Source organism: Labeo rohita, unplaced genomic scaffold (genome assembly GCF_022985175.1).
Source record: "Labeo rohita strain BAU-BD-2019 unplaced genomic scaffold, IGBB_LRoh.1.0 scaffold_86, whole genome shotgun sequence".
Taxonomy (NCBI): domain Eukaryota; kingdom Metazoa; phylum Chordata; class Actinopteri; order Cypriniformes; family Cyprinidae; genus Labeo; species Labeo rohita.
The window spans coordinates 404,294-426,734 of record NW_026129810.1 but is presented as its reverse complement, the minus strand read 5'-3'; the positions used below and the strand labels follow the sequence as shown (position 1 = coordinate 426,734).

The following is a 22,441-nucleotide window of genomic DNA, read 5'->3' as shown; positions in this document are numbered from 1 at the left end:
TTATTATGCATCAATTCAGAATGAATGTCTCTCTCCAACATTATGTTTCAGTGCAGAGGGCAAAAAAAGTATGCGTTTTGGCGTTCTTTTGTTCATCCTTTTATTTATTTAAAACATTTTATCAGGGACTTGCTGTTACTTCTTTCTTTTGTTAAGTGGCCCTCCACTCACCTGTCGTGTGTAAAAACTCATGGATCTACTCGATTTTTGTTACAATGGGTCTTTTCTCAACTGTGATGACCTTTTATATATCTATTTTGAGCAGGCTATATATTTTACACTACAGATAGTTTATATAATAGTGATGGGTTATGATGGTGTGATTGTCTTGATCTTGTTTCAGATGTTTTCATCATCAGTACAGACTTTTGCTGTGAACAGAAATCTACCTGATTGTGTTATTCTCATTACAGTCTGTACTGAAATATTAAAATTCTCACAGCACAATCACATCACAAGTCTGATTTACTGAAAAAGGTTCATTTAAGGATTGCACGTTGTGCGTGTCATGCTTAAAGATGTCGTGCTGAAACAATGCAGACGTCACCAAATCCAGCGAAAGATTGAAAAGGCTGTGCAAAGAAGCAGTTTTACTGGTAGACTGGGCACATTTGTAGTGTTTTTTTGGTGTGTGTGGCTGCATCAGTTTCTCTGTTGTTTTGTGGCGAACACTGCGAGATCAGGTGGTGATATTAAACAGGTTTGAAACTGTTGCAGCAGCTCGGATCACGTCACCGACCCACTCATGCATGATGAGCATCAGCGACAGCAATAAGCAGCGCTTTGACTCCGATCCGGGGTTTTGTTGCAGACCTTGGAAATTTGTCTGTGATTCCAAATGTACATTTTCCTCTTATACCAATAAACTGCAGCTGAACTGGAAGTGGCCAGAGAGTCTTCTGATGTTACCTGAAGAAGAAGCTGCTGGTTCTCCGGTCAGGAGGGGTTTGTAGGGCAGGCCAGCGACGTGGCTGCTCACAGGTCAGGAATCGCCTGTGGGTGTTCACACTTCAGTTGTAGTGTACACGTTAACAGTAGTCTGCTTTATAGTGTAGTCTAGAGGTGTGTGCCAGAAGACTCGGGGGTGGAATTGAAAGCAGAGACGTCAAGTCGGACATTTTCTGCCCCTGTAGTGATGCTCGTGTGATGTTTGCAACATGAATCAGGGTGTTCCTTCCCGAATCGTACCGTACTGATCCATACCGCTTAGTGGAAACGAGCCATTTCACATCCATCAGTTCTTCAACATCCCAGCAGCACCACTGCTTTGAAATTCATCCAATTGTGCCGGGCTTGAAGAAACCCCCAGATGTAAGGAGAACACCTGCCACACCTGAGACACGGGCCAGACGTAATTTGATAGTAACACATTTCCACATGTTCCACATTTCATTAGTGCATACATTAGTATGTGTGTTTTATATTAGATTAGGATGTGAATATTTAAAGTGCCAAAGTTTACAATCACAAAAAATGTACCATGGGCGGTACAGGTTAAAGGAGCCTCTTCGGCTGTGAGGGTGGAAGCGACCTGCCATGTCGGCATGAGCGGCGTTCTGTCGTTTAGTAGGTACCACATTAACCTTTTTCAGGATGGACGCGACAGCCAGCCATAACGTCTGACAACTTTTATTCTTCTTTCCACAGTACCGTAACACGCTCAGTATAGGTTCCCACACATGCTATATGCATTATAACGTTACCGAATAGAACCAAATACTACATCCAAATATGATTCTTTCTCTTTTTTTTTTTTCTTTTCATTTTTGGTGGAGCGAAATAAACTAGCAATGATTATACTTGTCTTATTAGACATTGAACATTCATACATGTAAATAACAATTGTGTACATCTTTTTTTTTTTTTTCACACAAAAGAAAAGTAAAAACAACAGTTTCTCTACCTAGAAGGATTAGATGGACTACCCAAAACCTTTAACCAAGTGTGGGGATTATTTTGCCCCACTGACCACTCAGTGTTTCTCCAGGGTATCTCTAACTACAAACAAAGTCCTTTAAATACCCGGGAGGAGCCCTAATCAGGGAAGGATACCGACTGGTACATGGTGAGGTCGGTTGGCATACCATCTGAAATTCTGGCATGATGGTTGAACTTTCAGAGCACAGAGATCCCTGTATCTCAGTTGAGTCTGGAAGGTCCGATATCACAGGAGCTTTTTGGAGTTGGAGATGAAACCTGTTTCTCCTTAAGATGGATTTGAAGTGTTCAATTACAGCTTCCGCTGTTGTTGAGGTCAGTTTGGAAACTTCAAAAAAAAAAAAAAACTAGAAAAGTAGTCCACGATGACCAAGTAGTGCTTTTTACCTTTTTGGAACAAATCTGCTCCTGCTGTAGACCACAGCCTTGTTTCATTGAAGCTTATTCTCTCTCGAGCACAAGTGTTACAGTTGTCAATAATTTTGTAAGGTTTTGCTGAGACCTGGCCACCAAACTGACTGCTTAGCTCTCTCTCTGCACTTTGTTATGCCAAGATGTCCCTCATGCTATTTTTCCAGGATTAGCTTGGAGTGATTTTTGGAATGACAATTCTGATTCCATTCAATAAGAGCCCAGTTTGTGCTGAAATGTCCCCTGAGAATGCCATGTAAGGCTGGAAAGTTTTGTCAACAGAGGACTTATCTGGCCAACCTTCCACACAGTACTTCTTCAGCTGCTGGAGTATAGAATCTTTGTCTTGGTGCTCTTGGATCTCTTTGAGCCTCCTTTCTGTAGCTGGAAGGCTTGCCAGCATACAAATTGATGTCGTCTTCTGAAAGCCCTTCTGCTGTACTGTTTATGGGAGCTCTAGACAACACATCTGCCACAGGTTTCCACGTGTTGTCTGCTTGCTTCTGGAGGAGAACCACACCTAGTCCAAGTGAAGAGGCATCCGCAGAAACAACTGTATCCTTGTTTGGATCATACAGCGCCAAACCTGGGGGGTTGTCAGTTCCTCTTTCATTTTCTCGAAGGCCTCTTGCTGATGTGACCCCCACACCCACATATTGGACTTTCTCAGTAAGTCTCTGAGTGGCTGTGGTTTCGCTGCCAAATGTGGTAAGAATTCTCCAAGGTGGTTGACCATTCCCAAAACCCACCTTACATTACATGGTTGTCTCATTGCTTTAACTGCTTCCAGCTTGTCTGGGTCTGCACTTACCCTTGACGCCTTAATGATCTGTCCAAGGAACTTGATTTTCACCTTGGAAAACAAGAACATTTCTCGTTGAGTGACTTCTGCTTCCTAAAGTCTTGAAAGCCTCTAATCATCTAATCTCTAATCATCCTCTAATCATCGCAACTCTGCGACGACCCCCAGACGAGCACATGATCCATTTGACAAACAACACCTTTTAGTCCCTCAAGAATCCTGGACATGCGCTTTTGGAAATGCTCTGGTGCAGTAGAGATTCCAAAGCATAGACGATTATAACGATATCGGCCAAATGGAGTTATAAAGGTGGTGAGCAAAGAGGATTCCTTCGAAAGTGAAATCTGCCAAAAACCTGCATTGGCATCAAGTTTGGAAAACACCTTGGCTCCTGCAAGTTGTCCCAAGGTACTTTCTACAGAAGGGAGAGGGTGTTTTTCTCTCATAACTGATTTGTTCAGTTCAGTGAGCTCTGTGCATAATTCTCACTTTACCTGTACTCTTCGGGACCACAACCATGGGAGCACACCATTCAGTTGGCTCCTCCACCTTTGAAATTACACCCTGCTGTTCCATACTCGTCAATTCTTCCTTCACCTTTGATAAGAGAGGGAGGGAAAAGTTTTGAACCCGTTTTTAGCGCAATGCTGTACATACCCTCCATTTTGCCTAAGCCACTAAAGAGTTTTGGAAACTCCCTTTCCACATTTTCTTTTGAGGTTAAGCTGACAACGTGCAGCCTGGCTACCAGCTGAAGTGCGGTTACTGTTGGTCTGCCCAACAAACACATGTACAATCCGTCCACAACATAAATGTCCTGATTTGTACACTTTTTGTGCTATCTGAGGGTCCCTTTTACCTTCAGTGACCTTCCACCTGATCCCTGGAGGATTTTTCTAGGAGGTTTCAGTTTTTGGAACTGGCCCTGGGTGTACAGTGTCACAAGAACTGCTGTACACCCAGTTTTGAACATGTGAGCTGTGACAATTTTGAACATATTCTCGAAAATTGTCAATTTTTATCTCAGTCATCCAGGGACTTCCTGTTACATTAGATGTCAGTGAACCAAGGAATGCAATGTCCTTCTTTGTATCCGAAGTTAACGTTGCTATATTCACCTCATATACTTTATTTGACATAGCGTAATGTAGCTTTTTATAACAGTGATGACTTGCATCTCTTGCGGGGCATTGCTGCAGATTATGCCCTTTTGTGCCACTGCATCTAGTATACTGCGTCTGCTTTTTAGGTCTTTCTTATTGTTTTCTTTGCCGGTTGTCCATGTAGTAGCTTTGCTTGTTTTGATTTCACATTACTGTACTGTTTAGTTTGTACACTATCCAGCTCTTCGTTTGTAATTTCCCCTTTAAAGTTTGACTTGAGCAGTTCTTTTTGTTTTGTTTTTTTTACTTTTTCACTCTGTCGAACTCGTACAACAGCCTTCAGGGTCAAGCTGTAACTGTTCTGACAGCCTTTTGTCTGTCAGACCCACGACGAGCCTATCTCTTACCATCTCGTTGTGCAGATCCCTGTATCCACGGCGCTCGGCTAAACAGTGCAGTGCCGTTATGAAGTGATCCACGGACTCGCCCACTCCTTGCTGCCGCTGATTAAATTTAGCCCTCCCAAAAATCATGTTCCTGCGAAATGATCGTATAATCTGTTCTTTACTACCACAGTCACTCGCCCCTTGAGGACTTAAATGCAGGGAGGTTAGTATATCCTCGGCTTCCTTCCCCATCGTCAAGGCATTCACTTGATTTTCATCCACCTGTGTCTTCAAGCCAACTTTCAAAAAGTTTTATCCACTTTGAACATGAATTTCTCTGGCGGAGAGACTTGAAACCGATTCATGATGGTGCCACTAACTCGTCTCGTCCACTCTTCCCACGAAACCAAAACTCTATTGAATGCAACTTTGTTAACTCGCGTACGAGCTTATCGCTTACTTTCTATACTTCTGACACCATGTTCTGTCATTTAGTAGGTACAACATTAACCTTTCATAGGATGGACAACGCAACAGCCAACCATAACGTCTAACAACTTTTATTTTTCTTTGCACAGTACCGTAACACGCTCAATATAGGTTCCTATACATGCTATAGTATTTATATTTAAACTTATTTATAGTTTGTAGTTTCATAGTAGGGGTAGGTAGCCAAAAGGGGCCTCTTCACCTGTAAGGGTAAAAGCTACCACATAAATCTGAGCGGTTTGTGATCACAGTGTGGGAGTCTTATTACAATTCAGACAAAGAGGCCTCTTAGTCTCTCGAGACGAAAGCTGCTTTACGAACTGGTTTAAGTTTCCTTGTGTTATGATGCAAGAGGAGGACACTACTGGTTTATCCTCTAGAATGCCTGCAGACAAAGAGCCACTTTGGTCTGAACGGGATCCTCAGGAGAAAGGGGTCAGATGTAAACACGCTCGTAAATGCAAGCATGCAAAAGGGAACAGTGGTCAGCTTCAGTAGCACCTGGACATCTCTGAGTCAGAAAAAAGGGGGATAGTTCTTTGGAGGCCTCAGATACTGTTTCCATTGGACAGTCTTCCAGCACACGATGGAAGAAACAATGGGGAAGAAATTTTCCAGTCAACATCACTTTCACTGGCGCCAGTGCACTCGGTGTCTATAGGTGGTATTGTTTCTACTGATGAGAGAGGATAGACACAGTCCAGGTCTCTGACAGACGAGGTCTCAGTTCTTTTAGGAAATAGAGCAATAACACACCTGCCTGCAGGATCAATAGGGCAGGGGTTTTATTCAACCTATTTCCTGATTACAAAGAAAGGTGGGGGTCTTCGGGCTATCCTGAATCTCAGGAAGCTCAATCATTATTTACAGCAACTGCCCTTCAGTATGCTTTGCTTTTCAACCCTTTTAACCTCCATCAGAAGTGGAGATTGATTCACAACAGTGGATCTCAAAGACACTCATTTCCACATCCCAGTTCACAAGGGCCACAGGAGGTACCTCAGATTCCTCTTTCAGGGCAACACTTACGAGTAGAGCGTTTTCACCTTCGGTCTGTCGTTGGCTGCCCGCACCTTCACCAAATGTATGGATGTGGCACTCACTCCCCATTGCAGCCAGGGAATATGTGTAGACAATTACCTGGACGATTGGGTAATTTGCTCTCCTACAGAGAAGCAGGCCGGGAGCAACACTAAGTTGGTCCTAGCCCACTTGCAGAAACTGGGGCTGACCCTGAACAGCAAATAGACTTGTCTCATGTGGGTAGTGACATATCTAGGCTTGAGTCTGAATTTGACTACAATGAGAGCATCTCTGACTCCACAGAGGCAGTCACTGTTGAAGGAGTGCCTGTCCAAGTTCCTCAAAGAGGAGCAAGTTACAGTGAGGACGGGCCGGAGACTGCTTGGCCTAAAGGCACCAGCCAGTCAGATGCTGCCTTTGAGGTGCACCCACTGCAGCGATGGTCAGCAAAGTACAAAGCGAGTCCAAGAGACCTTTGCCCGTATTCACACAACATTTTATCTTACCACTAAGAGTTCTCCTAAATAGCAGTAAACGTTTTAAGCCAAGAGTTTTCTCCTTTAAAACCTATTCACAAAGCTGCTGAGACAAACTTTTACTAAGGAATAGAGAGAAGTCTTAAGCTAAGAGTAAGGGTGGGTTGACCTCATTGCTATGGATGATGTCAGCATGCTTACTAACTATGCACACAGTGATTGGCTGATAGGGGAGGAGTCTCTGTCAGAGATTTGTTCATAGAAATATTGTAAAGCGTGATTATTATGTTGTCATTCAAATAAAGGTTTAAAAATACGCTTTGTGAAATACTCTTAGAGCAAAAATTTAAGAGTCTGAAATTTAGGACTTTTTAACTAAATCAAGTTATGAGCTACTATTAGCTTTAAGATGTTTTGTGAATACAGGCCTTGAATTGTCTTCCACCAGTCAAGTGGTGGCACTCAGCTCCAGGCCTGAAGGAGGGAGTCAAGCTGTGTCTGTTATATTCAAGGGAGACTGTAACAACAGACGTCTCCCAGGCAGGCTAGGCAATACAGTGCAGGGAAAATTAGATCCCTCGTGAATAGGAGCGCCATAAACCTCTTGGAGTGAGAGTCGGTATTTCGGGCTTTGATCCATTTTCTTCCTCAGCTCCAGGAGAAGCAGGTGTTTGTTCATTCAGACAGCATGACAGTCGAGTCATTATGTCGTCTGGATGTTCCTGTAGACTGCAGAACAGGCATGATGTAAACAATATCAAGGTTCTAAAACTTGCTGATTTAACGGTGTATATAACAGAAAAGCTAATAAAATGTTCTGTTGGCATGAGTTGTTTTCCCTGAGTTTTGTTGCCCTGCTTGGGTTTTATCTCCCTAAGCAATTGACCCGTACTGTGATGTGTTGACTTAATTCACAGAACCAGGTTATCTACGTAACCCCTCGTTCTACACCCTTGCTCTTCGTGTCCACTTAAATAGCTGAGCCAAAAACAGGAAACACGTGTCATGTAACTAGAGGGAGTGGTCGCATGCTGCAGACTGCAGGTGCGGCTGTTGTTGGGACGGCCCGTGATGTGCCTGAATCGGGAAGGCTCTTCTCGCTGCCCCGTCGTTTCTTGTTCTGCTTTGTGACTTTTCATGTTTTGGGTGATTTGTGTGCTGCTCTTGTATTTCAGGCTCTTGAGGTTGGACAGATATGTAATCATGAATGAGTTATGCATTTTAAGGACTGATTAGGACTCAAAGTCAGCAAGAAGAAGATTAAAGTTATCTTTGGTGAAGTCATATTCTAAAATATAATTGGATACACATACGAATGAGAAGCATAAATAAAAAGGGTCTCACAGTATTTTCTGCATAATCGATGTCATTTTATTTAGTTGTATTCGGAAACAGCACATGGCAGCACTGCGGAACCTCCAGGCCCGACCCGTCACATTCCCGCTACATCCGTCACGACGGTCGTCTCTCAGCGGAGGTCAGATACCACTCGTAGAGGCTGTGGCTGTTTGAAATACCACTCCGACTACATTTTTATTGTCATTTTAGTGTTTCGATTTACAAATAGAAAGCAGAGGTAAGAAGAAGCTTACATACAATATGGAGATATCCCACACAGCTGGGAAGGATGGTGACGTGCTTTGCGGCGTAGGTTCGCTTTAGCTCTTTCGCAGCTCGTCGTATAAAGCCATGCACTGCATTGCCACCCGTTCAGCTCAAATCCTTTTCGTAGGAAAATAGATTTTAATGTGTACACAGGCTACATAATCTTACATACATTTGTTGTAAATATTCCTAACAATCTGATTTTGACCGGGCGTTCGATCGGTACAATTCAGGATGCTGTGTGAGTGGCAAATGCAAGAGAGACAAATAAGGTTACAGTGAGAACTCAAAGCCATAATTAATGTCTGAAGATCTTTCTACTACTTCTAACATAAAACCAAATGAAGTATCAGGCCACCGATGTCTCGCTCCACAGTCTTCAGACGGGCCGGTTGAGATGTCATGAAACCGCAGGCCCCTCGTGACATCATCACCGCTCCTCTCAGACCCCAAATGCATTTAAAGAAATTGGTTATTCAGAAGAAATCTGATAAACATTGCATTTTACTTAGGACCTGTTTTCTATACTAAAGATCAGATGAAGCGTAATAAGAGGAAAATGCCCTGAAAACACTAAATCTGTAACAGAGCTCGATATGGTATAAATACAACAGTAATAAAGAAGGTGAAAACACCAAATAATGGTTGTAACAGATGACTTACATTCAGAATATGAACCATCAATTTGTTCTTCTGTAGTCTGTGTCTATTCGCAGCCCTGCTGCCGGCGGCTCGTGATATTGTTGGAGGCCGTTTCCTTCAGACAGGAACAGCCCAGCTACGTTTATTTCAAGGAGGAATGCCCACACTAGGAAGAACAATTGATGACACGAGACAAATGCGTGATGCATTATACTGTATGACTGTTATTGTTAGTAATAATTCACTGTACATAATTAGCAACATTCGAGTGTTATTAATATTTGCAAGCTGACAGACTGATGACACAGACGTTCTCCGACTCTGACGCGGTTTGGCCTCAGCGTTACAGCAGAACAACAGGCACGGCCTCACACTACATCGACTAGCCTAGCACTACATCTCATGCTGTTATTTGCTGCAGGAAATCAATTCTAGCTGATACATACTTTTTTTTGTCATTGTTTTTTTTCTTTTAAAAATATATGTTAGTGTCAAGATCACAAAATTTGGCTTTAGTGCAGCGGCTGTATGTACTTCAAAGGGATTTAACGTAATAAATTGCATCAAAAACACCATTATTTTAAAAACTTACTTGGGAAACACACTCGGGCGACAGTACAAATGATACACGGATAAAAGCCCTGAACTTTTGATTATTGAGACAGAGAGACACACATGGCAGAGTAATAATCTTCATACATACTGTATTACAAAAGATAAACGCATCACAAGCAAAAAATGAAATAATAATAAACAAATAAAAAAAATGATGATATAAACCAAATATATTAGCCTTTATGAAACAAAATATATGATGTATATACACGTATATCATATATTAAAAAAAATGTAAGAACATGTATAAGAATAATACAAAAGCAATACTTAAAATAACGGTAACGTTTCGTAATCGTGAGTGGGAAAAGAATGATTTCAAATCATAACAAATATTAAAAAAGAATCTTGCTTTTCAGCCTTTAAGACCTGACTTCTGTTGACTGCAGTGATTTCAGCTGATGTATTCTACTTAAGGCATTGTTCAGAGAGGCAGCACAATCGGTTTGTTTTGGTGTGCATCTTTAGTCTGAACGGTTTCAAAAAAAATCCAATTCGTTCATGTGATTTCTGGAGATGCATCTTAGTCTGGACTGTCGTTTGTTTGTGTAGGAAAGTGTGCAGTGTTCAAATTCACTAGTTTTTCAGTCACTCGTTTACTTAATAGTGAGCTCTGTCCCATTTCCTATGTGGTAAATAGTGGTTTCATGTGTCTTGTCAACATGTTAGAGAGCATCATTCTGACGTCTGCTGTACGTTATTACAGACTGACTACACCGTCTAATCGGTCAGCTTCAGTTCTACTGACTGTAAAAATCAGCGCAGGCTGTCACTCCTACGGATCCCGTCCTCAAAACAAGTCGGATTGTGTGCCACGTGAACAAGGCCTACAGTAAGTCAGCCCTACACTCTCAAACAGCTGTTTCTAATGCCTTTTCCCCGCTTGCGTCTGTAGTCTATCACACCTTATTTTACAGGAATTCAGCAAGAGAACTGAAAACACTACCAGCGAGGGAGAATTACAGTCCAAACGTCACTTGAAGCAGCGAGGTGAGCATTGTAAACGGTTTTCGGATGGAATGTTATAAGCAACTGTCCCGCACGTTATTCGTGTCTGTCGGATGCGTGTGTGTCGTTAGTGCGCGAGAGTGAAGCCGGCGGTGTTTCTTGCGTCGTTCAGTAATTGACTGTCTGTCCTGAAATCAATATCCCGTCTAATACCATCAGGGCCCCTCATTCAATCGGTGCTAATTTGGCCCCAGAAATCCTGTCACAGACGTGGGAAAGCTGATGCTGGGTGGAGGCATGTTGGGATTGACGGGAGACGCGGCGCCCGAGCTGCCGTGAGCGCCGTGGCCGCTCGGATCTCTGCGTCCGCTGTACTGGCCGATGAAGGAGCCGTCCTCGTTAAACTGGATGTCGACGCTGTCTCCGTAGTCGGCTAGGCTGTCGTTGCTGCTGCGTTTGCTCTCGCAGACGGACTGCTGACTGATGGAGCACTTCTCGTTATCGCTGAAGAACACACAGAGCAGATGCTTTGATTACAGCAGACCGCAAACTGGAGTACAGTCACGACAAAGTTGGTAAACGAAAGCTGTTCTTACCTCTCCAGAGACCTGTGTGTGTGTGTTAGCATGAGTGTGAAAGCAGAGACAAACAATCAGCATTAGATTAATCTACATGCCAGGCTCAAAATGTACCCAAAATCTTTTTTTTTTCCCCACTGTCATTATTTCACGTCAAAGAAGCGCGCTTCTCCCAGAATTTAACCCGTGTTTATACATCGCGCATACATACATTGTTGTGCTACCGTTTTATTTGTGTCATTTTGAGTAAAAAATCAGTACTGCTGTAATGTTTTTACTGTATTATAGTTTACATTTATATTTAGCCATTTACCAGGCGCTTTTATTCAAAGCAACTTGAAGACGAATAAAAAGACAAATAAAGACAATTCCTCAAGGAGCCAACAGTACTGATCATACAGTGCCTGAGCAACTGAGAAAAAAAACTACTGTGTGAAGGACATTGTGGATTCTTTGGAGTATTAGGCCATTTTGGCAAAGACTGTGATGCCTGTGTTGCAGAGACTGAAGCTGATTATCATTTGACAGAAGGGCAACTATCGCTATTCAGGGACTGGTTGTATAATATTCTTGAATGGTTAGTTCAGTCTCCAGATTTAAATCTCATTGAAAATATCTGGTGTAATTTGAGGAAAGCAGTGGCAGCATGAAAGCCAAAGATTATTAATAAACCAGAAGTTTCTGCAGATGCTTCTAAGTACTTGCAGGCAGTGTTTACTGGAGATTGTAAAGAAATTTGATTTGGGGGTCAAAAAATTTAGTGCAGAGCTAATTTGTTATTTTCTCATTGTCCGTAAACTTTACATTTTCAGCCTTGCGTATGATGGCGTCCACTAGCCAGCGAGACAACCTTTCCTTTCTGCTGACCTCCAAAGCAGACAAAGAGCTAATCAGAGCATCTTCAGCGAACGGGACACAGCAAAGCAAGGGCTGGGTCTGCCCCCTCCAGGAGCACTTGCAGGTTCACCACCTGATCCCGTAAGGGAGTGGGGGGAACTTTGGGCACATTTCCAGGCTGGGGTCTCAAGATCATATGAGAATCAGACGGTACAAATTCAAGGCGCATTTTGTCAACTGAAAATACCTGCAGGACTCCCACCCTCTCGATGGAAGTGAGTGCAGCCAAGACAGCTCTCTTAAAATTCAGGATCTGTAGTCCTTCTAACACTACTCAAACACCTGATGATCAGGTCATGCTTTCCCAGGACCTGCCTTCCACTGCGTTGTAATGTCCCACACGGTGGCAACATACACTTTGAAGGTGGAAGGGGCCAGCCTCCGCTCCAGCCTTCACTGCAGAAAAGAAAGCACCGCTCTGAACGGGCATCTCCAGGGAGCTTCTTGGTGAGAAGAACACAGCTCATAAATATATACTCCACTTCAGAGCATAAGCCTGTCTAGCAGAGGGGGCTCTATCCTGCTGAGTGATGGTGTCTGTCACTGCCTGTGATGAGCCACTTAAGTCTGCTCAACCCCATCCAGAAGCCACATGTCGAGGTTCTAGAGATCCAGACACCAAAACGGTGCTCGGCCAGGGAATAAAACAGCTGGCAATGGGAGGACATAAGAGTGCGTTGGCTCCTCTGGGATGTGAATGGCACGCAGCGATTTAAGCATGCAATGAGAGCATACCCCACCTTGACGGTCTATGTACGCAACCGTCACAATGTTGTCCGTCCAGATGAGCGCATGTCTGATCTGAAGCAATGGACAAAATTGGTTATTCCTGGAGAGCCGCGGCCCTGCCGAGTTTTGCTTTAACCCTATTCAAACACACCATAACAAGCTAATCAAAGTCTGAAGGCTTACTAGAAAGCTACAGGCAGATGAGATTTTATTAGGGTTGGAGCTGAACTCAGCAGGACCGGAGTTCGCCACCCCTGGTCTATTGCAAGCGGCACCGCTAGCAACTTGAGGCAACTGATATGCTACCGCACTCGAGGTCCAGGAGCCCGAGATCGAATGCTGTTGTCAACAGTTTATAGAATAAAACAAAAATGCTAATTTTTAGTCACTCTCTAGGCCACTGACCAGTTCTTGACAGGTTCTGTGAGGTTAATCTGGAAACAACAGGACATGTCAGAACTACTTGTGACGGCAATGACTGACCGCACTTACCTGTACTCGCCAAACGCATCCTCTTTCATCGGGCGGGCCCCAGCGTTGACCTGATCCTCCTCTTTATCTTTCACTGAAACATAAAAAAATAAAAATCAATTTGTGGTTTGAGAGCTTATATATGTGACCCCGGTTCTCTAAGAACCATATGTTGCGTCGCTTTACCATATTTCAGGCGTGCCTGATGCCTGCGCTTCTTCTTTCAGACAAATCAAACTCGATGCGATTATATATTCATGCCAGCGTGCCGAACGATGTCACATGACTGCCTCGGCCAATAGAACTGGTGTTGTTTAAAGGGCTTCAGAACTGGCAAACACTGAAGGTCTTCCCCATAGCATTATTTTTCAAGTGTTTTAGGTTTGTTTTTGTTTTTCAACCAATGTTGTCTTGGACAGTTTCTTCCTGGTTTTCAAAAATATGTCAGATGTAACACAAGAAACGCTAATATTTTGGAGCGTTATAGGAGCAATAGTTAAACCACCACTAGCAAATTTGCGGAATTCAAGAAACCCTGTAACCAAGGTGATGAGACTTTGGTCTCCAGAGAATGTGGAGATATTAAAAAAGGCTGTTTTCATTGGGAAGTGCTGTAAGATCTAGGCATTCACGGGCATAATGAAATCAGGTCTGCATGTATCAAGTTCTGTGTAGATTCTGTGATACCAGTTAACCAGGTTAAACTTTTTCCAAACAACAAGTCTTGTATCACCAAGGAGGTTGAAGAATGTAAAAAACAGAAAGGCTTGGCTTTTAATCAGAAGGGCACTGATCTTATGAAATAAACCGGCTCAAAAAGCTTAATCACAGAATAAGAGAAACTCATACACATTATTTATTTAAAGAAAGGGACAGTTCGCCCAAAAATGAAAATTCTGTCATTAATCACTCGTGTTGTTCCAAACCTTAAGGACCATTTTGACCCCCTGTCAGTTTGTCAGCCTGTGCATCATGTGGTGAAACATCTGGAGGATCCTGAGGCTTATGCCAGGCTGTTCTTCCTTGATCCAAGCTCTGCTTTCAGTTCTGTGCAGCCACACCTAATGCTCTCTAAACTTAACAGCTCGGCTGTCAATCCATACAGTATCAAATGGTTTCATTCATTTCTTACTGGTAGGGCTCAACAAGTTAAGCAGACACTTTCCAAAAGCAGGTTAGTACCGCCGTTCCCCAAGGGTGTGCGTGTTCACCACTGTTATTTACACTGTACACTAACGAGTCACCATCCTGGGAATATTATTGTAAAATTTTCAGATGATACTGCCAGTCTTGGCCTTCTGTATAAGGATAAGGACTTTTGGCGTTACGTTAATGAGATATTCAGTATTGTTGCATGGTATAAAGAACACTTTCTTGTAATTAATGATAAAACTATTTCCATCTGGTCGACGTTTTGGCAGCCCAAGGTTTAATTAAGTCAAAAACATCAGACCACCATCAGGCCGCAGGATCACCAAGAAGGTTCAAATATTCCAGAGAGACACGTCATGATTTTTTTCAGCAAACTGTGAGAAGTGCTTCGAGTGTTACCTGAATACTTCCCTCCTTTGCTCTTCTTGATGTAGCACAGAATGAGCAGCACCAGCAGCAGCAGAACAATGGCGCTGATGAGTCCGATGAACCAGCCCTGGGTCGCAAAGCTACTGGGCAACTCGTGCAGCTCTGGGAAAGAGACAACACGTGAAAGCACAGAACAGATAAAACCACACGGAGGTGGTCGGTACTAGCCTGTACCTGGTCCGGCCGTTTCGAAATGCCAGGAGCTGTTTCCGGGCAGGATTTGCAGGTGGTAATGAACGCCCGGTGTCAGACCCTGCAGCTGATAGAACGCCTGCGTAGAGTTGACCTTCTCCGACTCTTCCCATTCACTGCCCGCTACCATACACACAAACAGCATCGTCATTCACAAGCTCAGCATGAATGGTGTACTTTTTTTCCGTTTTTTGGGAACATCTGGGGAAAACCTGTACCTCCAACTCACACAAATCAGTACTGATCACTACACTGACACTGAAGCATTGATAGGGTTTCACCTGTATTTCATACCATTACATTTCAGCCATACATACTAAGTGCGAATGACTTTGTCCACTATGTGAGCCTTTGAGCATAATGCCAAGAAATTTAAACTAAGGGCCGTGGGGATGAAAGTAAACACTCCATTGTACCCAACTATAATATCAACTACAAACTTACTTAGAAATGGAACTTAAATTAGAAATGATGTTATATACATCCGAACACGCAAAAATATACAAAAATTTACAAAAATTACGATTGCAAAGCATTGCTAATGTTTGATCATGATGATCAACAACACCAAGGATGACACTATGACAGAGGGGAAAACACAGTATGTGACATTCCTCTAGGATCCAACACATAAAAGTGTTGACCTCCATCAGGCGCTCACCGCTTTTCTTCAGGTAACGGAATCTAAAGGCACAGTTACGCTGTCTTTCTCCCGGCACCCAAGTGAAGTTAACCGATGTTTGTCCGGAAGTTATGTTGATCACAGATGGCGGTTCTGCGGAGGGAACGTGTAGACAACACAATATTGTAGATCAGAAAATATTAGCTTGTGTCCTGCTAACACAGTAAACAATTAGAATGCTGAAATATTGGCTGTGCAGTTTCACCTCCATTCAGCAAGGTGGCGGCCTCCGTTACTATAGGCTCCCCATCACCAGCAGCGTTGCGTGCTCGAAGTTCGAAGCGGTATAGACTCTGAGGATTCAGACCCTTCAGTGTGAACTTAGTGACGAGAGGCAGATCGATGGATTCCACCTGTTGAGGGCTCGAAATTCCAGGCTCAACTAAACAGGACAGAACAGAAACCCATCGCAATGAATAAGACTTTACAATAAACGTTGCTTTGTAAAGGTTTGTAAAGGTGCTCATTAATAACTGATAACGTATTCTTAAATGCATTAAAGGGGACCATCTAAAAATCACCAATAGGCATAACCGTATCTCAAGCTGTTTCAATGTGTTTATAAACGTCTGACTGTGCTCGGGCTTGGACTCATTGATCACACTGAGCTCATACCGTAAACCCTGGTTTCCCACAAGGTTTTTCTTCAGTATAATCTGTATAATTGTTGATTCCTGCTCATTTTTGTGAGACACTGTTGGTACTGTATCTGTATTATGTAAAGTGCTTTTAAACTTGAAACAAGTAACCCAGAGTTCACCCACTTTCGTGGTGCTGTAGCAGGTAGCCTGTGAGCACTCCGTTGGGTTTGTCTGGAGCTTCCCAGAACAGGGTGATCTCTGTCTCAGATGGGCTGTCAAAGGTCAACAACGAAATTGGTCCAGGAGCTAGAGGGCAGAGGAGCACAAGTTCAGCTGATCTAAATCCACATTCTTAGAGGTTTTCATATGCGCTGTAAAAATGTAAAAAAGTGTCCTTACGGCCCTCTGGAGTGGTAAAGTGATACACCTCAGAATGCGGACCTTCACCTCTGCTGTTGAACGGTGCAATTGTCAGAGTATAGGTCGAGTAAAACTGCAAGTCGCTCACGACCGCCTCCACCTTATTTCCGTGAACCTCGATCACTCTGTTCTTGTTCGAGTACTCTGTACTTCGTTGAGTTCTGGGGTCTTTCTTTCTCAGATGGATCTAGAGAGAGAGAGAGAGAAAGAGAGAGAGAGAGGGAAAGCAGCAGTGAGACAACAGCTATGTGAATCAGCAGCCAAGAGACTATAAATTATGGTTAATACATAATAGTGCTGTGCAACTATTAATTGCATACAAAATAAAAGTTTTTGTTTACATATGTGTGTGTACTGTGTATATTAGTATGTATGTAAATATACACACATTTTGAAAATATAGAAGGTATGCATCGACATCACTTTCCCGCCGGAACGCGCCCCCTCAGCCGGACGGAGCGGCAAAAGAGCTGCTGCGTGAATAGATGTGATACGGAAGCTGCAAAAACAAACGGTAATCGGTTTAAACTAAACGTTGCTGGACTAGATGTAGCGTTGCTTACAACTTACCAAATATCCAGTGATCCATGGATACTGGTATGCAGCCAGGAATCGTGTTTTCTGACATTTATATGCCGGGAAAATAAATAAAGCAAATTTGCAAATTTTGTAAATGCTAAATAGGTTGGTCTAAACCCCGGTGATCGCTTAGATCAATGTTATATCGTCCAGCCCTAAACTTGTATCATTTTTGTCAGTGTTTATTTAAAAACATCCAGCTATGCAGCAGTCAATACGAAATATTGTAATACAATATATAGGGTATGATTTTACTGCAAAATTCAACATATTTAACTGCAAATCCATGTTTCTTTGAGTTACAGCGATTAATTTGCTTCTCTTTTCTGTAGATTTCGGCCGTCTGTAAAAATATACCTGAAGTTTTTTGTCAACTCTCTTTGTACAGTAAATCGCAAAGCTCTTTCTGGTTTTAGATGTGTCTTGTGTGTTCTGTCGCAGCATTCACGTCGAAAACCAGTGCAGTCACTGGTCTTTTTGCCACTCGGCGGGCGGAGCCGCGGCCGCTCCAGCTGAAGGTGACGTCACGTGCATACCCTCTATTTACATGTAATGTATTTTTAGACACATATTTATATCTATTATCAATTATTGGTAACACTTTATTTTGATAGTCCATTTTAGACATTCTACTAACAGTAAGTAACTTTGCAACTGCATGTCCACTAGTCATTAGAGTATTAGTAGACTGTCTGCTTAATATCTTCACACTCTTCTAAACTTTGCAAGTATATGTTAACTTATTCTACTAACCCTAAACCTAACCTGTCTGCTCTGAGAGTTAGTAGACTTGCAAATGAATGAGAATTAGTTGACATGTAGTTGCAAAGTTATTTATACTTAGTAGAATGTCTAAAGTGGACTATCAAAATAAAGGGTAACCCAATTATTTTTAATACATAAACATAACTATTTTTTCTTAAATATATCCATGCATGTGTGTGTATTTATATATACATAATAAATACACCCAGTACGCACACATATACTGCGTAAACAAAAACGTTTATTTTGGATGCGATTAATCGTTGCGCAGCACTAACAGATGATGTACCTTGTAGCCTAGCAAGTGTCCGCGGACAGATTCCGTGCTGACTGGACTCCATCTTACCATGACGGCGGTTTTGTTCAGCTCGGTCACTCTCACCTCTGAAGGAGCTTCCAGAGGTACTGTGAGAGATTGAGAGGCGTTACTATGAAACTGTCAAAAGATTTCTAAAAATAAACTGAAAAATCATTTTGAAATGTTCAAGAACGCACTGTCTTCTCCCGAGTGGCCGATCTCAGCATCTGGTTCTGGTCCTGCACCAAGCTCGTTGAGCGCCTGAACTTTAATCTCAAAGGGCACGAAGGTCCCCGTCTCGTTCACGACGAACGGAGGATTGGAGACGCTGCTTTCCTTCCAAACTGAATCCCTGTGTGAAGCTTGACGCCAGTAGACTTTGTACTTAAAACCAGGACCGTTAAACTGCCGTCGCTCCAGTTCCTTCCAAAGTGAAAACAACAACAAAAGAGGTTAAACGTGACGATTACATCCTCATCATCTTCTCTTTGTCATGTGTGATACGGATTTCTCATTTGGAGGAGAGTCCTGGAGAGCGAGCGTCCTGCAGACTTCAGGTCAAACTCTGCTCCGACACGTCTGCCTGTAACGATCAACGCCGAACACCTCCATCGGCCGCTTCAGGTGTGTTTGACTGGAGTTGGAGCTGAAATCTGCAGAATTGTAGCTCACCAGGAGCAGCGCTGGAGACTCTTTCTTTACTGGAAGACTGTTAATCACCTTCCACGTGATGACCAAACTGTGTGGATCAGTAGACACCGTCGACACATTCTCTGGGTTCACGTCAGGTTCTGTGTGCAAAAGAGATCATTAACACGAAGTCTCTCTTAATCACAATTAACACGTTTCTCACCAATAAGACTTTGCACTGAAAGATTTTTTTTCCCACTGGAGCCATAGAAAGTTCCACTGATGGGTTAGGTTTAATGGCATCGTTACCAGTTCATGAGAAATCACCACCTTGTAAAATTGTATTTTTCATGAGACTGGGGTCGAACTTCCATTGCAGTTTTCCATGTGTTTAATGGAGATTTAATGTAGGCTGTAGTCTGTTTAGCGAAACGTAGACATTTTTCCAAATTTATTGAAAAAGTCAGAAAACTAATATTGTTATTTATTATTCTTACTCCACTGGCAGATATATTGTCTTGTTTTTAAGCATAAAACACATTTGATTTTTTTTTTTTTTCCAGAATCTTACATTATTCAGAGAAATGTATCTTGGTCTCTGGACTAGAAAACAAGACTATAAAATACAGAGGAAGAAAACTTGCTTTTGCAGTTAAAAAAAATGTTGGTGTGAGTAAAACGTGTTCTTATTCACTCGTGTGGCCGGAGGCATCAATGCTAAAGTAGAATATGCTGGAGAGTCTTACTGGCCGGTGCGGTGGTGTGTGACTCTGAGGGAGGACTGGGCCCGCTGGTTCCTATGTCATTAACAGCCCTGACCTGGAAGCGGTACGTGCTGTATGGCTGCAGATGGATCTGCAGGCGTCTGATGTCTTGAGGAACTCTACTGTACTCCTCCCACTGGCCTTTTTCTGGAATCTGCTCCTCTTTCATCTCAATGACATACTCTGGTGGACAACAGGGATGAAAGGTCAGACAATCCAATCAATTGCAATGTCTGATTCTTGTCAAGTCAGATCTTTTACTCACAAACTCAAACAACAAGCGCCTGCCGTAGAGTCCGGAGGTTTTGTTCACGAAAAAGGATTAAAAGGAGAGGGGTTTGTTTTGGAGCATCCGGAGTGTATTGAGGATTTGATCAATAGGGGCGCTCCGTAATGCTCACATCGCCTCATTTTGGGTAAAAAATAAATAAAATTATACTCCTTTTTAAAGAAATCTGAATCTTTTGGACCAAAAGCCCTAATGAACAATGTTTTGTAAAGGGCTCTGATGAGAATGAGATGAATTTTTTTTTTTTTTTTTCATATTACACTATAAGACGTTTGTAATAAAACAGAGGTTAAAAAGACCTTTCTAATGATGTATAATGATGTCAAGACTGAATAAATATCATAAAAACATAGAAAGGAGTGAGCGCTGGGCTATTCTGAACACGGTCAAATATTTGATTTCGCTTACCAGATACAGGACTGTTGTTTTCAGGGCCTGGCATCCAGGACAGCGTGACACTACGCTGCTCCTTTTCAGACAACTCCAGAGACTGAGGAGAATCGGGTTTATCTGAGGAGCGTCCAACACGTCAGTGTCTTTAGAAGCAAAGAAATATACAACCACATTGTATTTCGTGACATTTACGTGGAAGCGACAGACTCACCCTGTACGGTAATGGAGCCGGTGGCGCCGACCGAGTCGAGTTTAGTGCTGATCTCACAGCTGTAGATTCCCGTGTCCTCTATTTGCGCATCAGTGATCTTTAGAGAGCCGTCTGGGTAGTCAGTGTATCTGCAACCAGTGAAATCGCAATCTATGAACACCAGCAAATCCACTGCGATAAAATGCAGTTCTTACAAGAAATGAGCAGTTGCTTTGACAGCAGTGCACTGATGTTATCGCTGTATGTGATGTTTACGCCCTCATGGGGTTGTTTTGATCAGTTGATAGGGTATCTCGAAAAAGAGTGGCTGATAAAATGTAATCAAACTTGCACACACTTTTAACCACTTTAGTCGAACTGTAGATCGGCTGACACCGATAAGCTCAAAATAGCAGAGATGCGGCTAGTTTGAAATGTTTTATGTCGTGTGTTTACTTGTCATCGTAAGCAGATGATCTGATCTTCTGCTTGTCCTTCTTCCACTGAATCGTGGGTTGCTTCAACTTGTGGTCCACTGTGAATTTGCACTGCAAAACAGCATCATTTCCACGTAAAACCTGCAGATCCTGGGGAGGGCCCACAATCTTAGTTCTGTCTGGAAACAAGAACATGAAACGACATTCACGACCCATTTTACTTTTTACCCATAAAGTACGGTTGAAAGCTCAAAAGAAGCTAAAGTTCTTTCTACATTTACAAAAAAAAGTGTATTAAGTGTATCAAGTGAGCTACTGTACCTTCAGTGTCAAGTGTGATACTTACTCAAGACCTCCAGCTCAGCACTGATGCTGTTGTTGCTGCCCTTCACCGAGCATGTGTAAATGTTGGTGTCTTCTTCACTCACGTTACTGATCTTAAGATTTCCATCGGCCGTCTGAGACATTCTAGCGTTAGCCAGAACTGAATCAGAGTCTGAAATCTTCCTGCAAACATTCAAACCCACTGGATTACTCACTCAAAACAACGAAACAAACAAAAAAAGCTGCATTATTAGTGCATTCTTTTTTTCTCCAGTTTCTAGAATTCCAGAGTGTGTGTGAAATAAATTAAGGCCATGTTTACACCAGTGCGTTTTCGTTTTAAAATGAAAATGATCCTCGTTTACACTGCCGTTTTCAGTGCGTTTCAGAAACGATCTCCGTCTACACTACACAACTGAAAACACATGTCACATGCCCAGTCATGCAGGTACAAAGATAGATATGTATAGGTAGATGCCCTGTTATTTAGATGGCTTGAAGCGGTTGAATGGGGAATCTACCTATACAAATCTATGGCTACAACAACGAGCATGATGTTACTGTTTATGCGGTCGTCAAGAATACACAGAGCGAATGTGAGCTTCCACGCCATTGTTTTCTACAGTCTCCGTTTTGCATTTTCAGAAGTCTCCGTTTTTGAGGGTTGAAAACCCTGGAGTAGTGTAAACGATAGCTGTAACCGTAAACACAGCTTAATTACTTTATAATTGTATTATAAAAATTTGTCTTTTCATTGAAAACTACAAAGATTAAATACATCATTGCTTCGCATTAAAGGGTTCATGGCTTGGGTCCCTTCGGGCCTGTCATTAAACGGCCGCTGTTATGACCGGCTAACCACAGTGAAATTGACCATATGCACGGAGAATCCTTTTGAACTTCCGCATAATGATAAACCAGCTCGTAAACTTGCTCATTTTATAAGTGCTTAGATATAAGTGGAGACTCTTGAGACTCCTCTCCTGCCTCGTTCTTATCAGAAACTGAGAAAAATAATAACTGCAACATCGTAAATAATGATAGCGGCATGATCGTTCAGTTTCATGTTATGTAACAACATATAAAGAGCTGGTAATCCCAGGAGATTACATAGACATGTAGTTGTACATTTAAATGCTGACAGCTAAACACTATCAGAAGTGTTTAGGCTAACGTTAGATGCTTCTCTTCAACAACATCTTA

General features: G+C 42.5%; 1 protein-coding gene across 3 annotated transcripts in view; it reads right to left on the bottom strand.

Moving 5' to 3' along the window:
* Positions 1-9,078: 9,078 nt before the first annotated feature.
* The window catches only part of l1camb (L1 cell adhesion molecule, paralog b), a 28,069-nt gene continuing 14,706 nt past the window's right edge, over positions 9,079-22,441 (bottom strand). For 2 of the 3 annotated variants that reach the window (XM_051104986.1, XM_051104988.1), the window contains 17 exons: positions 21,261-21,421; positions 20,934-21,093; positions 20,499-20,626; positions 20,303-20,404; positions 19,588-19,788; positions 18,932-19,002; positions 18,409-18,634; positions 18,203-18,318; positions 16,549-16,756; positions 16,333-16,455; positions 15,774-15,950; positions 15,548-15,661; positions 14,869-15,009; positions 14,665-14,796; positions 13,135-13,207; positions 11,035-11,046; positions 9,079-10,942 (listed from right to left, as the gene is read on the bottom strand). In XM_051104986.1, coding sequence (XP_050960943.1) covers positions 10,678-10,942; positions 11,035-11,046; positions 13,135-13,207; positions 14,665-14,796; positions 14,869-15,009; positions 15,548-15,661; positions 15,774-15,950; positions 16,333-16,455; positions 16,549-16,756; positions 18,203-18,318; positions 18,409-18,634; positions 18,932-19,002; positions 19,588-19,788; positions 20,303-20,404; positions 20,499-20,626; positions 20,934-21,093; positions 21,261-21,421 — 2,410 coding nt within the window. In that variant the 3' untranslated portion in view covers positions 9,079-10,677. The remainder of the gene's footprint in view (positions 10,943-11,034; positions 11,047-13,134; positions 13,208-14,664; positions 14,797-14,868; positions 15,010-15,547; positions 15,662-15,773; positions 15,951-16,332; positions 16,456-16,548; positions 16,757-18,202; positions 18,319-18,408; positions 18,635-18,931; positions 19,003-19,587; positions 19,789-20,302; positions 20,405-20,498; positions 20,627-20,933; positions 21,094-21,260; positions 21,422-22,441) is intronic. The other variant, XM_051104987.1, reaches the window with a different exon arrangement.